Source organism: Seriola aureovittata, chromosome 4 (genome assembly GCF_021018895.1).
Source record: "Seriola aureovittata isolate HTS-2021-v1 ecotype China chromosome 4, ASM2101889v1, whole genome shotgun sequence".
Taxonomy (NCBI): domain Eukaryota; kingdom Metazoa; phylum Chordata; class Actinopteri; order Carangiformes; family Carangidae; genus Seriola; species Seriola aureovittata.
In genome coordinates this window covers 4,984,650-4,998,938 of record NC_079367.1, presented here as the reverse complement: position 1 = coordinate 4,998,938, position 14,289 = coordinate 4,984,650, and the positions used below count along the sequence as shown (strand labels likewise).

Genomic DNA, 14,289 nt, shown 5'->3' with positions numbered 1-14,289 from the left:
AAACGTCAAAAAGGTAGCGGACAAAATTGTAATTTAACCACTGATAGAAAAACGACTCAGCTCCAAACAATCGTCACGAGCCAAAGGTCAGCCAATCAGATGAGCGGAAGTTTAACGTTGCGGTAATCCGGTTCAGACATGACAAGTGCGGCCGACAGAACCTGAACTCAGTCTTGATTTTCTGCCCTATAGGCGCTGAAAACTGCACCCTGCAGTGTCTCGCCGCCGAACTGGATGTGTGTGCTTACTGCCATGGTGGACTGAGATGTGTTACGACGAGAATCTTCTGCGCCGGAGGAGAATTGTCCCTTTGTGAGCTAGTTTGGTCCGTCAGTTAGTGGTGATGTTGTGCACGGGGCTGGAGGAGCAGCAGCAGCAGCAGCAGCAGCAGCGAGTAGCCTGACGCGTCTTCACCGCAGGCCGGGACGAACCCTTCAGCTGAGTCCAGAGGAACAAGAAAACCAAATGGGAGCCGCCAAAGCTTGCAGAAACTTCTGGTAATAACCGGGTACTTGGATACAGTTAGCCTGCCCCCACCAATTCCTGCTGAAAGTGAGACCCAAACAGCTTTCACGGTGGAAACGAGAAGAAGAGCAAAGGTAATGAAAGCTAAAAAAAAATTCAATTCATCTCACCGGTAAACTGATGCTACAACAACTCTGTGTTTGAGTGTGTACGTGTTATTTTAGCCAGGTTAAAATATGGAAAAAAGGAAAATGGGAACATTGTAAAAGTGGGGTGTGGTAAATCTGTGGCAGACCATATTTATTTATGGTTAAAATAAAACTGCACAGTACTCAACTTTGGCTTTTAAAAGCAACATTTTCCACAGAGATTGGTGTTATCTGGGTCATGTCTGTTGCAGGCCTCTAACCTATAACACATAGTCTGTTGCAGATAGGCATGCATAAAGGTTAAAGGGATTGCCTACTTCAAATGCATGTGCATGTGTGTGTAATTCGCAGATGAATGCTGTGCGGGGGGGCACAGTCACCTGGCGTCCCCAGCCGTGGCAGGACGGGGATGGGGGAGGAGGGGAGCCTCTGTCGGACAGTGACTCAGAGGAGGAGGACTTCCCTGATGACAGCACCACCCCCCTGGGAGACTACATCACACATGGTGAGACAGAATAAAAAGATAAAGGACAGAGAGGGTGTTGTTGAGACCTTGGAAAATATATCCCTTGTTACTTTCACCTAACCTCCCTTATTATGTCTGTATTCCTTCCCCTCCCTCTGTCCTCGCCCTTGTCTCTGTTTTCTCTCCCCCTTTCTGCTGTTTTTAGGACTGAAGCAGCTCCTGGATGCTCAGCAGCTGTGTGATGTCACTCTACTTGTGGAGGGAAAGAAGTTCATGTGCCACAGGTATGGTGTGCCTGCCTAATCTTACAAAGCTTTATGGCAATAAACACACTTTACATAAAAACTGAGATGAGTATTTCAACCAAGGCTGTAGATAACTCTTTTTTTTTTTTTTTTTGTGGATAATCAAAAATTTCTCTCTTTCCAATGTACAAATAATGACATATGCCAGTTGTTAGAGCTGTCATGTCTTAGATAGATATAATGTCCAAAAACAACTTTCATTTTCAATTACTATTATAATTATTATATGGAATAGAGGAATGCAAGTGAATCATTTCAGTATTCACCAAATAATAGTATTTTTTAACTCAGTTTAATGACAAATGGACAATTCATATTTCTAAATGAATTACAGATTAATTAAGTAATCATTTCAGCAACTATTATAACATAGAAACTTTCGCAGGCTAACAGACTACTGAAGAAACTATTCTGACTACTGATAAAGCTGCTATGATACAGTCCTGTTCTTGCTGAAAGCCATTTGCAGCTTTTGTTTGATATCAAAGAGGGAAAATGACAAAGAGGCCTTGTTGGTTTGCAGTGAGCTGCCTATTTTTGACTTCATGGAAAAACGGTAATTTGTGTAGGCTTGTGTTCTCCATCTTTTATGAATTCCACAGAAGCAGATATCTTCTATATTCCTCTCTTTCTCCTTCCATCATTCTCTCTCCCGTCAGAGTCCTCTTAGCAGCTGTGAGCCCCTACTTCCGGGCCATGTTCACCAGCCCACTGGTGGAGTCGCGCCTCACCGAGATCCGTCTGGAGGAGGTGACGCCGTCTGTCATGGAGACTGTCATCCAGTTCGTGTACACTGGTGAGGCTGGGCTCTCTCTGGACACAGCTGAGGATCTGTTTGTGGCCGCCAACCGGCTTCAGGTCATGCCACTTCAAGATCTGTGCTCCAGGTAAATCTGCTGTGTAAAAGTGACAGATGATCAAGGCAATTCGGTCAGTTATATTTTTACTTTGACATTCTTTTGTTTATGTTTTCTTTCTCTCCTCCTGTTATTTCTCTCCCCTCTTGTCTCTGTAGGTTTCTATTTGAGCACCTCTCGGTGGATAACTGTCTGGGGATGTACTCTCTGGCTCGCTCTCACCACGACCAGCTGCTGCTGCGTGCCTCCCTGCGGCTGGTAGCGCAGCATTTCCCCCGGGTGGCCCGACAGAAAGACTTCCTCCTACTTGACCACGGCACATTGGGCAGCCTCCTGAGCTCAGACCGCCTGGGAGTGGACTCCGAGGCGGAAGTCTATGACGCGGCCCGCCGCTGGGCAGAGCACCAACCCTTGGACCGCTACGTCCACATGCCGGCGCTTCTTCACCACCTGAGGCCCGGGCTGTTGTCCCAGGAAGAAAGCCGAAGACTGAGCCAGGAGTTGGGGCCCGCTGCGGCTGGTGAGGGCCTTGGGGGGCCTCTGAGACCACGGGAGGGAATGTTTGAGAAAAAGATTGTCTGTGTGGACCTGACACCTCGGGAGGATGAGAATTTAGCTGCAAGAGACTACACAGTGGACTGCTTTGATCCTCGGACAGGGAAGTGGGAGAAGTTAGCAGCGCTGGAATCACTCGTCAGTCCCGGCTGCACTGCAGTCGGTGACAGGCTGTTTGTAGCTGGTGGGATCCTGCGGACAGGCTCTGTGTCTGCAGCGGTGCATGAATATGATGCTGTGTTGGACCGCTGGATAGAGCGGCCTTCAATGGTCCAGCCCAGGGCAATGCTGGGCCTGCTGGGCTGTGGAGAGTCACTCTATGCCTTAGGTGGCAGTAACCGCTCGGCCCTGATGGACTCCAGTGAGACCCTGGAGCTGACTACACTACAGTGGGCTCCGGGGCCTCGGCTACCGCTACCTCTGCGCGCCTTTGCCTGCGCAGCGTTACGTGGACGACTTTACCTTCTGGGTGGAACCACACTAGAACAGAACCGGGCTGTGGTCCACTCGGGCGTGCTTATTTATCACACCCTAACAGACTGCTGGACACGCGTGGCGCTGGACTCCGGCGCCACCTGCCTTGCTGGAGGAGTAGCAGTGCGAGGGGGAGTCTGTGCAATCGGGGGATACATGAGGGATACCACCAAGTTCCTGGATGGAAACTACACTAATCTGGAGACTTTAGACGCCACTGGCCGTGTTCTGTTTTTCAGAGAGGGAAGGGGGTCTGGGGTAGAGAGGGAGGTGACTGGGGGCGGGGTGATGGTTACTGCAGAGCAGCGGGGGGGTGCAGGTGGCGGAAGCGACCGAGCCCCAAGCCCTGTGGTATTTCCCGGGCTGCCGCGGCGGATAGCAGCTGGGGGCGTGGCCAGGTGGAAAAGGAGGATTTATGTGCTGGGTGGAGAGAACGGCTCACGGTTCTATGACAGTGTGTACTGTTGGAAGCCCGGCTGGCGCAGCTGGGTCCAGAGACGTGAAAAACTCCCCGGGGATACTGGAGGAGTGAGCCAGTTTGGGTGCACCACTCTAAAATTCCCTAAGAAACACATCCTGTCCAGACTGAGACTAGCCAAAGAAAACTGCAAGAAGGCCGCTGACTAGCCTGACAGGGACCAGTGTGACTGAAGTCGAGGCAGCTGTTCATGTGACACAGAGATGAGCTCCAGGCTGGGTTTAAATTAACTCCACCTCGACCTCATGAAATGTTGGTGTTGACATGAAGTCACAAGGAAGAGACCATTTTTTTACAATAACAGAGCAGCCACAGAGCAGAATACTAACGGACTGGACGCAGACAGATCTTACAAAATTTATTATGGATAGTCAAATTTACAGGTAGAGAGCAAGTGGAGCCAGAAATTGGTTAAAAACTGGCAACATGCACCTGAATGTAACCTAATCCACTTGTACACGGCTAAGTCCTTTGAGAGAGAGAGAGAAAGGGGCCTTTTGATTATATTCCCACAGTGTAATGTTGTCAGATTTTTGCTGGTGTAATATTTTCTATCATTTCAACGCTGTGAATTTTTCAGCAGTTTAGACACAAGGATACCTGCACATTTCTGACGAGGCTTTGTTTCACTTATTTGCCTGAACTAAACGGCCTGAACCAAAAACATGTGCAGCAGTGGATAAATAGCTTCAGTCTGATTGTTTGCAGCACACCCTGGAACCTGCACAGAACATCCTGTTGCAAAGTGTTGATAGCAGTCTCTTCTGTCAATGAACTCAATTCTGTTTGTCCTTTTGAGTAATTCTCAGAAAACAAAGGTTTTATGGTGCAACCTTGTGTTTTGGCTTTGTGTTCAGAGACATAAACATTTCTACCTTTTTTTCTCCACTTGAAATGTTGTATCCTTTCCATTTTCTGAACTGCTAAACTGTCTCATAGCATTGCTTTGCTGCTTTGTCTCCTGCTCTCTTGCTGCTACCTGTTATCCCTGGAGGGATTTTCCCTCCTTTGTAATCCTTCACAAACTCTCAAATATTTTTTCCTTTTCCACAAATGTCAGCCTGTAAATTCCCCTAAAATTGTTACTGCAATTAAGGGCTATACAGATGAACTAGACTTGAAATGAAACACATCACATAAAACATATCAGAACATTTTTCAACTGCTGGTATGTAGGTGGATTTTTACCATCAATGTTTTTGTTTTTAATCCAATGTGACAAAGTAGAAACAAAATTTATTCATCAGGTTTTGTCACATTTACTGCCACAATTTAGCAGCCGTAATCTGTATGAATTAACAATCTGATTTACAACATTTAGCACACATTTTATGACTCAATTCATCAACCAGCGAGGAAGTGGACTTCCTATTCTGTCTGTCTTTGGCTCACATTTTGAAGCCCATCCAAGACGAGACCGATCCCAGGAAAAGTTGGTCCCTGTGCTGATCTTCCCACCTCAACAGAGGACCTCAGTCCAATCCTTTATAAAAACAGACAACCTCGAGTGTTTGGTACAACTTGTCGCTCTGATTGGCTCATTCAAACCCCTGTGTGCTGAGAACAGGCCCAAGACTGTCTTTTAACTTGGCAAAAACTGTGCTTTTATGCATGTTTTGAATGTTCGTATAAAGGCGCCGCCAAGTCAAAGAGGTGGAACATAGCATTGGGAGAAATGTGCAGATAGGGCTGGATATGACAGTCAGAACACCTTCCTCTCATATCAATATATGACAAAATGCCTTTTACGGATGGAAAATCATGTTTCAAGGTGATCTGGTAGATCTTCATGACACTGTACTGCAGAGTGAAGAAGTGCAGGAACTGTCATTTTTAGCTTGAGATGGAAAAATCATTCTGGAGAAAATTTGACAAATTAATTGGTTTGTATTGTTAGTTTTGACAGCAGATTTGTGTATCTTTATTCACAGTATTTTAAAGATCCCACTGTACATTTACAGTGATAGGTGGTAACCGCGTCAATATGACTTATGTTTGTGTCTGGACCATCTTTCCGAAACATTCAAGCCAGGTGAACAGTTGTTTTTACTTGATCCAGCAGTCGTGTCAAAATTACATTTTTCTTTCAGATGCTCCAGCCTTTGGACTTGTGAATGTGTTTGGCACGGAGGTTATGACTTATCTGAACACATTAGCATTGCACATTATTTATTGAAATGTATTTTTAAGGTTTTTTTGTTGTTGTTTTACGATGGTAACTTGCTCTGACTGCAGTGTAGGAAGCCCAGCCGTGCTGTAGGATGCAGTTATAATGTAGGTGTAGACAGACCTGTCGAAAAGGAGCATATGTGTTTAGATCTCAAAGTGACTCAATTCTGAAATTTTGATTTTATGAGAAGTTTTTCCCAGAAATGTAAGCACATTGTTTTGCTGTAAGCCGCTATGTTTTCTTTAATCTTTTCTCTTCTGTTTCCCTCTTTTATTTATTCAAATTGACCGAATCCAGTAACTTCTGGGGGAGAAACGTGCATATGGAAAACACTGCCAGCTGTGCCTGAAATCTGAACATCACTGAAAGATGTCCATGACATGGGTTTCAAATTATAAGCGGCTGGGAATTATTTTTGGGCGTTAATCAACTCACATCAATTGGCAATTTCAACAAAGTTTTCATTACTGCAAGTCAGGTATTTTCAAACCTTACTTTAAATTAGTGAACATGGATACAGTTTAGATACTGTACAGGAAACAAACAGGAAGTGAAGATGGATACAGGATGTGCCTCTTTAGTGGCAAAGTTGCATTTTTAGTCTTAACTCTCTCTCACTCTTACTCCTGAGATAATACAAAGTGTGACTGTACAGGAGTAGATTTAGTGTTAGTCTGAAACTTGAGAATTTAAATCAGTAGAAAAGCATTGATCTAGTGAGGAAACGTCAAGTTTTTTTTCACACAATTTAACCAGCTGAATCTAAATTCATGTATATTCCCAAAAGAGATATAAATGTTTGTCTCATCAGTCTAGGATAACCTGAATCAACCAAACCGAAAAGTGCATTTCATAATTTTCAGTCAAACCATCCTCCCATTTAAAACTTTCCAGAGTTATAATGACTCAGTTTCCCTTGAGAACAGAAGAGTGGAACTTCCCCAGTTTTCCAGCCAACAGCACATTTAACATCACAGATAACAACATGGTTCTAGTCACAGAAACTCAGCGACACAGCTACTGTATCAGCGAACATCTTAATTACAACATGATGATCACTGCTGGTCTGTTTTAATACATGACACATGACATAGTTTAGTTTATTCCATTGTATGTAATTGATACGTAAAATGAAACAATATTCCAGGATCTTGGATTTCAAGAGGATAAGTAGCAAGAACATTAATTTGTTAAAGTTTTTTTTCATTCACTACAGGTTTTTATTTGTCATGAGTTGTGAGCTTGTGTTTCTAGAAAACATCCATGACACACTGTCTTGTTCCCCCCAATAACATGCTCTGAATTCTCACCCAGAAATGTTAAAGAACTGGATTTTCTTTTTCTTTTTATTCTTTTTTTGTTTGTTTGTTTTTCTCCTTCGTGTGCTTACAGCTTGTATGACATGTGAAAAGTGATTGTGTTTGCATGCATGTTTTCTATGCCGAGACGTAAATCTGTTCAACACGAGCTCTTTGCACACATGCACACCCACGTTACTGTGTGTCCATTCAGAGAAGTGAAGCTGCCCTCATTTGTACAATCTAATGAAGTTTGTCAACTGAAAGGCAAATGGATGTTTTGATGAAAGCAGTGCTATCAAACAATTAAAGGACTATTTGCTTACATGTTTTTTTTTTTTTTTTTTTAATGATGAATTTATTTCAACCGAACAGATCGATTGATTAATCAGACTGAGAAACAAACTTACACGGCGTCCAACAGGACAGAAGTGTGATGGGAGAATATGAATATCACATTTTTACTATTGTTCAGTTAAATACTTATAAAAAAATGTCTAAAATAATGACAAATCTCATTAAGTTCTTTCACATTCATTCAGATTCATTAACATTTTCCAATTTGGCAACACAGATTGCAGCTGTTTGTGCATTAAAGACATTAGATACATGTAGGTTTCTGCATGTAAACTGCTGAAAATACATTGGAACTACATGACTGAAACCCTGTTTTTCACGGTGTGGTGTTAATAATTACTGTAATTAATAAACTGCTGAATCTGCCCGTTTGCACTGCTGGCCAAAGTCCTCCTTCGGACCGACCATCTCACCTCTGCTGCCCATGCACAGGTCAGCCAGAGATACAGTATTTCATTTCTTGTAGCTCTTTGGTCAGACTGATACCTGAGTTTAGGGAGAGTTTGAAGGCTCTAGGCTGCAGGTAAATCAGAAGTAGGTTGCCTAGTGTAGGGAGCGGATTACATCAAGCTACAGATTAATCAAAGTGTTTTCAGGTACAAGTGGGGCAATGGAGAGTCCTTCGTCAGACAAGGTGACCATCAACAACCCGGCAGACATCACCATCATTGTTGGATATTTCATCATTGTGATCAGTGTTGGCATTTGGGTGAGTGCACGTGTTTGCCTTAATCGTCTGGAGATTATGATGACTTAATAAGATATGTATATCACATGAAGAAATACGTAATATTGCATTTGGTTCGTGACAATAACTGAATTGTCCTGTCTGTGTTCTAGTCCATGTTTCGGACCAATCGTGGGACAGTAGGAGGATATTTCCTGGCAGGACGGACGATGACCTGGTGGCCGGTGGGTTCAGAGCTCCAAAGTAACAGTATTTTCAGCACAAATTCCCTCTTTTTGTTAATATCCTTCCGTTGCAGCTCTACATGGAAACAGGAAGATGGAATTTTATGCTAAAATGACTGTATCTTTGTAATATACCCACTCGATTGGATTCACTCAGACTGCTGAAGCTTCATATTAACTTCAGATTAACTTTAGAATTTATTCTTTATGTTTACAAAACAAAGACATCATTGACTTAAATGGTGGATTTTGTCCCCGTCCATCAGTTCAATTGAAAGCACATTAGGATCTTTTCATGGTCAGAATGATCTTTCCTTTAGGATTCATCTCTTTTTGTGCTCAAAGTTTTGTCAAAATGCCGTTCATATCCTTTTAAATAATAAAAAGGGTCAATATGTTTCACTATGCTCTCATTTCTCTGCTCAGTGCATTTCTGTTAGTGATGTTACTGCACTTCTATACAGGTGTTGATGTTTCTATTTTAAATCCAGGTTGGCGCGTCTCTGTTTGCCAGCAACATTGGTAGCGGTCACTTTGTGGGCTTGGCGGGCACTGGGGCCGCTAGTGGCATCGCTGTGGGAGGGTTTGAGTGGAATGTAAGTCACAATGTAAATTTATCATATACAGAAGTGACATTAATCACCTCTTTACATACTGAACTGATATACATACATTATATGACAAAGAAAGCTCAGCTCTTTATGTTGATGGTGATTTGTTTTGTGTTGTTCTGCTAATCAGGCTCTTTTCATCGTGCTGCTGCTGGGCTGGCTGTTTGTTCCTGTCTACCTCACAGCTGGGGTAAGTAGTTCAGGCCGTGTGATGATGATTTCGATACTCTGTAAGCACAAGGTGGATCATTCACTTTTTTCCTTTCCTATATGTATGCGCTGTGTCAGGTGATCACGATGCCCCAGTACCTGAAGAAGAGGTTCGGTGGTACGAGGATAAGCCTCTACCTCTCTGTTATCTCGCTGTTCCTCTACATTTTCACCAAGATCTCGGTGAGTCATCCGGTCTGAGAACACGCAACCAGGAAAATATACAAAGTTTATTTCTGTCTTCATCCCTCCCTCCCCTCCTCCCTCTGTCTCTCCAGGTGGACATGTTTTCAGGAGCTGTGTTTATCCAGCAGGCTTTAGGGTGGAACATCTACGTGGCTGTCATCGCCCTTTTGTTAATAACAGCCTTGTACACTGTTACAGGTGTGTGTACAAACGTGTATGTTTTATATGTATGTATGTAAGTATAGATACTTTACTTGTCACAAGGGTTGTAATTCTGGCGCAGAATATATTGATTTTTTTTAGCCTGTGAAACAGTTGTACAACATCTACCATGGCACTGAATGGAGCACTCTGAAAGTTGTGAAAATAACCCTGATGATGTCACAGTGATGTCACGAGAAGATGCTACATGGTTGCATTATGGGAAATGTAGGATTAAGTGTTTTTGCCGCTTAACCCACACTAGAGACTAAAAAGCTGGATATCTTTACCTCTGCTGTTTCAGTTTTGACCATATATTTTTAAAGCTTATTTATTTCAACTTTAAGGGAGTACAATGCTAAATTGATAGCGTACTCTTTAAATGTCAATATGTTATCTGTTAGTGTGTGTATTTAAAGATGTGTGTGTGTGTGTTTTACCAGGTGGCCTGGCAGCTCTAATGTACACTGACACAGTTCAGACTTTTGTCATCATTGCTGGAGCCTTTGTCCTCACTGGCTTCTGTAAGTACTAATTTTACAGCATCATATTTAATCTTACAATAGATGTTTAATTCTTAGTTCACATACAGTTCATGTTTCTGGCTTCTGTCGGTCCCTCCAGGCCCGTGTCTTTTTTCCTCCCCTGCAGCTTCACAACAGGAAAGAGATTAACCAAGGTCACTAATCATTAATTTCACAGCAGCGAAGTACAGTACGCTGACGCTGCAGAGCCACAAAGCTCTCCACCTCCAGCCGACACCGCAACAACTGCCCCCTACAACCATAATCGGTATATATCAGAGTCTAATCCTGGTGTAAAGTCAGAGGGGAGCACACATCATAAAGGTTGAAAAGAAACCAGCAGAGGAGGAAGAACAACCACCTATTGTGAGCTGGTGATCCGTTGAGCAGATGAGTGCTGACTCAGCAGCTGACTCATACCTTCAGTTAGGAGAGTGTCAGCTCTGGGCTTTTGAGTTGAGTTGAAAACAACAACTCCAGCACACTTACTTTTTACATATAATATACCTGCTTTATGTTCCGTGTTAGGTAGGAACTGGGATTATCCACACCTTTAAATAATAAAGTCACCCAGTCCCCTTTTCACATCTAGCCTTTGCTGAAGTCGGAGGCTACAACGCTCTGGTGGCCAAATACAACTCAGCCTTGCCAAGTGTTGTCTCTTCCATGGACCCCCAGCGCTACAACATCTCCTCCCACTGCTACACACCCAGACAGGATGCCTTTAGCCTGCTCAGGGACCCGACCACAGGTGACCTGCCCTGGCCTGGGGTGTTGTTCGGGATTGCTATTGTGGGAGGCTGGTACTGGTGCACAGACCAGGTGAATATCCCAGTCTAATCTTGTCAGTTGAAATGCTTTTAGTTTGGTTTCTCAATCTTGAGGGGAAAGCTAAGGATAAGTAACAGATAATAGACAGAAATGACACAGAGAACAGGTCAGCCATCTTGTATCAGGTTGTTCTGCCCCACAGACCCAAAGACAGAAACTACAAACTTAGTCAAAATTTAATTAAGACCAGAATCTAACTCATTAACTTTTTACCTTACCATTTAAAAATTATTATGCCATAGAAATGTGTAATTTTTGTTAAAAATAAAATGAAAATAAAAACACAAACTGCAGTAGCTACACTCTAGCTAAGCTAGCTAGTGAAATAGCCGTAGCTACAGATAATTTACGCCCTTTATTCTGTTTCTTGTATGTGAAAAAAATAAAATGTTCATGCTCCAACATCAATAATTGAATTTGTCACAAGAACATAAATAAGGCACTGACTAAATGTAATCATAATGGAGGAAGAGGTAACAGATAAACCAATCCTGCTAAAAGCTAACTAGCCTAGCTTAACAGAGTAGCAGTAACTGAAACCTCTGACTCCAGCGCAATTAACATGATTTTATGTGGTTAAGATGCCTATAAATTACACATTCATTTAATTAAGACATAGTTAGGATTTGTTAAACTAGCTCATCAGTTCAAATGGAAATTAAAGGTGAGAGACGAGAGCATATTTTGTTTGTAGCTAATGTTTTTAAAAGATTAATGGTGTAAATAGCTGTATTTAACCCAATCAACATAGGAATAGAATTACATTAAAATTAAAAAGCAAAGATGGCAAAATATAGAAAGAATAAAATAAGATTCCACTGTTGCTTCAAACTGTCATGTTGTTTTATTGGCTCTTTTAGTCCATATGTTTATATTTTATAAGGTTTACTGCAACAAAGCCTTACTGGTCAGCGCTCTCTGTCTTTGTATTTCTTTAGGTGATAGTGCAGCGGTGCCTTGCAGCTCGTAGCCTGACCCATGTGAAGGCCGGCTGCATCATGTGCGGCTACCTCAAACTGTTGCCTATGTTCCTCATGGTGTTCCCCGGCATGATCAGCAGGGCCCTCTACCCCGGTCTGTGGCTTCCTCTTCATCCCACTTGAAAAAGAAACATCTCAAAGTACAATATAATAACTGCAGGAGATACCACTGTGGTAAAAGTGTTATCAGAGGTGTGTGTGTGTGTGTGTGTTTCTATTCACCTGTAGATGAGGTTGGCTGTGTCGTCCCTGAAGTGTGTAAGAGGGTGTGTGGCACTGAGGTGGGCTGCTCCAACATTGCGTATCCTAAACTGGTGGTTTCAATCATGCCCAGTGGTGAGGAACACATGACAAGTATTGACTACCTTTAAAGAAAAGGAGAAGTCTTAACTTATGTTTCTCATCCGTTTCCCCTCTCTCCGCCTTTTTTCCAACTTCCTCTGCTCGACTCTCCGTCCCCTTCTTCTTCTTCTTCCACCCACCTTCCCTCGTGCTGTCTCTCTGTGCAGGATTGCGAGGTCTGATGCTGGCTGTGATGTTAGCTGCTCTCATGTCCTCCTTGGCCTCCATCTTTAACAGCAGCAGCACTCTGTTCACCATGGACATCTGGACTCGCATCAGACCACAGGCCACGGAGCGTGAGCTCATTATTGTGGGCAGGTAAATGGACGCCGTCGTGGTAAACAGATGCTACCTTGGACTTCTCAACATTTTGAATCCTTTGCATTTCTCTATGTCTGTCCCCTTTTCTCACGTAGAACTAGCTGCCTCTTGTGCTAATGCAAATGTAACTTGACTGGAGAGGTTTATATAAGCTCCCAGAAATTTCATGATGCATTGTTGTGACCCACAAGGTCTTCATCAGCGAAAAATCCATGTAAACTGATCATATGACGCAAAAACACCCAACATCCACGCACAATTTACTATGCAGCTAAAAAAACATCTTTACACTGATATGGTTTGGGTTAAAGTTCGACTAATTTGGCTTTTTTAAGGACTATTTTTTTTAGATACCAATAGCTAATAGTTTGTGCCATTGAATATTTCAAAATTTGGATATTTGGTGATCGAAACTGTTCCCAATTTCTTCCTCTATTATTAATGAGACATCCTCTCCTGTAGAGTGTGGGTGCTGTGCATCGTAGCCATCAGTATCTGTTGGATCCCGGTCGTCCAGGCGGCTCAGAGCGGTCAGCTGTTTGATTACATCCAGTCAATCTCAAGCTATCTGGCCCCCCCTATCGCCTCAGTCTTCCTGCTGGCTGTGTTTGTTAAGAGGGTCAATGAGATGGTGAGATGTCATCTGCATACATGGTTACACATGGATATATTACGATGAAACACCGTGTGAAATCCTTCTCACACAACATTTAATATTTTTCTCTGCCTTCACCTCAGGGTGCTTTCTGGGGCCTGATTGGTGGTCTGGCGATGGGTCTGTGTCGGATGCTGCCTGAGTTCTGGTTCGGTACTGGCAGCTGTATTTTCCCCTCCAACTGCCCCTTCTTGGTCTGTGGGATCCATTACCTCCACTTCGCAATCATACTCTTCATCTGTACATCAGTGCTGGTGCTGCTGGTCAGCTACTGCACCGAGCCCATAGAGGATCACCATGTAAGTGATTTCTTACTGTTCTCACAGGAGTCATGAAGAACTGAGATCTGATATATGAAAGGAGTGTATGGCAGTCTGAGGTCTCTCTCTTTCTTTCCAGCTCCATCGTCTGGTTTTCAGTCTTCGCCATTCCAAAGAGGAGAGGGAGGATTTAGACTGGGAGCAAGAAGAGAGAGGGAGAAGAGCCCGGCAAGAGGCTCGGGACAGGATGAGGGAGAATAACAACAGTGATGCAGGTAGGAGAGAAAGGAAATCAAATGGAAAATGAGGAAAAAACATACATACACACATAAGATACTTACTCTTACTAACTTTCAGTGGCTGAGGAGGAAGAAAAGTCTGGTATCTGTCGCCTGCTTGGCCGTTTCTGTGGAGGAGGCAGCAGCTCCCAGGACCTGGAGCAGGAAGCACCGGAGGCGACGGAGCAGATGCCTGACATTAGTGAGGACCCAGTGTGGAAATACACTGTGGATGCAAATGCTCTCATCATGATGGCTGTAGCAGTTTTTATGTGGGGTTACTATTCTTAACCGAGCGAGTTGAATCACTTTGTTGGACGATACTCTCACAGATAAATACAGCAGTGTTGCCCTCTGTTGGCGATGACTTGTCACTGCACTGCAAATAACATCACTTTGAAGAG

At 43.3% G+C, this 14,289-nt stretch overlaps 2 protein-coding genes across 2 annotated transcripts; both read left to right on the top strand.

Moving 5' to 3' along the window:
* The first annotated feature begins 67 nt into the window (after window positions 1–67).
* si:dkey-260j18.2 (uncharacterized protein LOC325231 homolog) lies at window positions 68–7,542 on the top strand. The gene is made up of 5 exons (XM_056373722.1): window positions 68–599; window positions 966–1,119; window positions 1,286–1,364; window positions 2,045–2,272; window positions 2,401–7,542. The coding sequence occupies exons 2-5, from the start codon at window positions 966–968 to the stop codon at window positions 3,896–3,898; spliced, it is 1,959 nt and encodes a 652-aa protein (XP_056229697.1). The 5' UTR covers window positions 68–599; the 3' UTR covers window positions 3,899–7,542.
* A 477-nt stretch (window positions 7,543–8,019) lies between these two features.
* slc5a2 (solute carrier family 5 member 2) lies at window positions 8,020–14,271 on the top strand. Its single transcript, XM_056373723.1, has 15 exons — window positions 8,020–8,283; window positions 8,415–8,486; window positions 8,978–9,082; window positions 9,228–9,287; window positions 9,386–9,490; window positions 9,586–9,691; window positions 10,138–10,218; window positions 10,811–11,040; window positions 11,988–12,123; window positions 12,258–12,365; window positions 12,539–12,689; window positions 13,155–13,323; window positions 13,431–13,646; window positions 13,747–13,882; window positions 13,965–14,271. The coding sequence occupies exons 1-15, from the start codon at window positions 8,185–8,187 to the stop codon at window positions 14,174–14,176; spliced, it is 1,986 nt and encodes a 661-aa protein (XP_056229698.1). The 5' UTR covers window positions 8,020–8,184; the 3' UTR covers window positions 14,177–14,271.
* The last annotated feature ends 18 nt before the right edge of the window (window positions 14,272–14,289 follow it).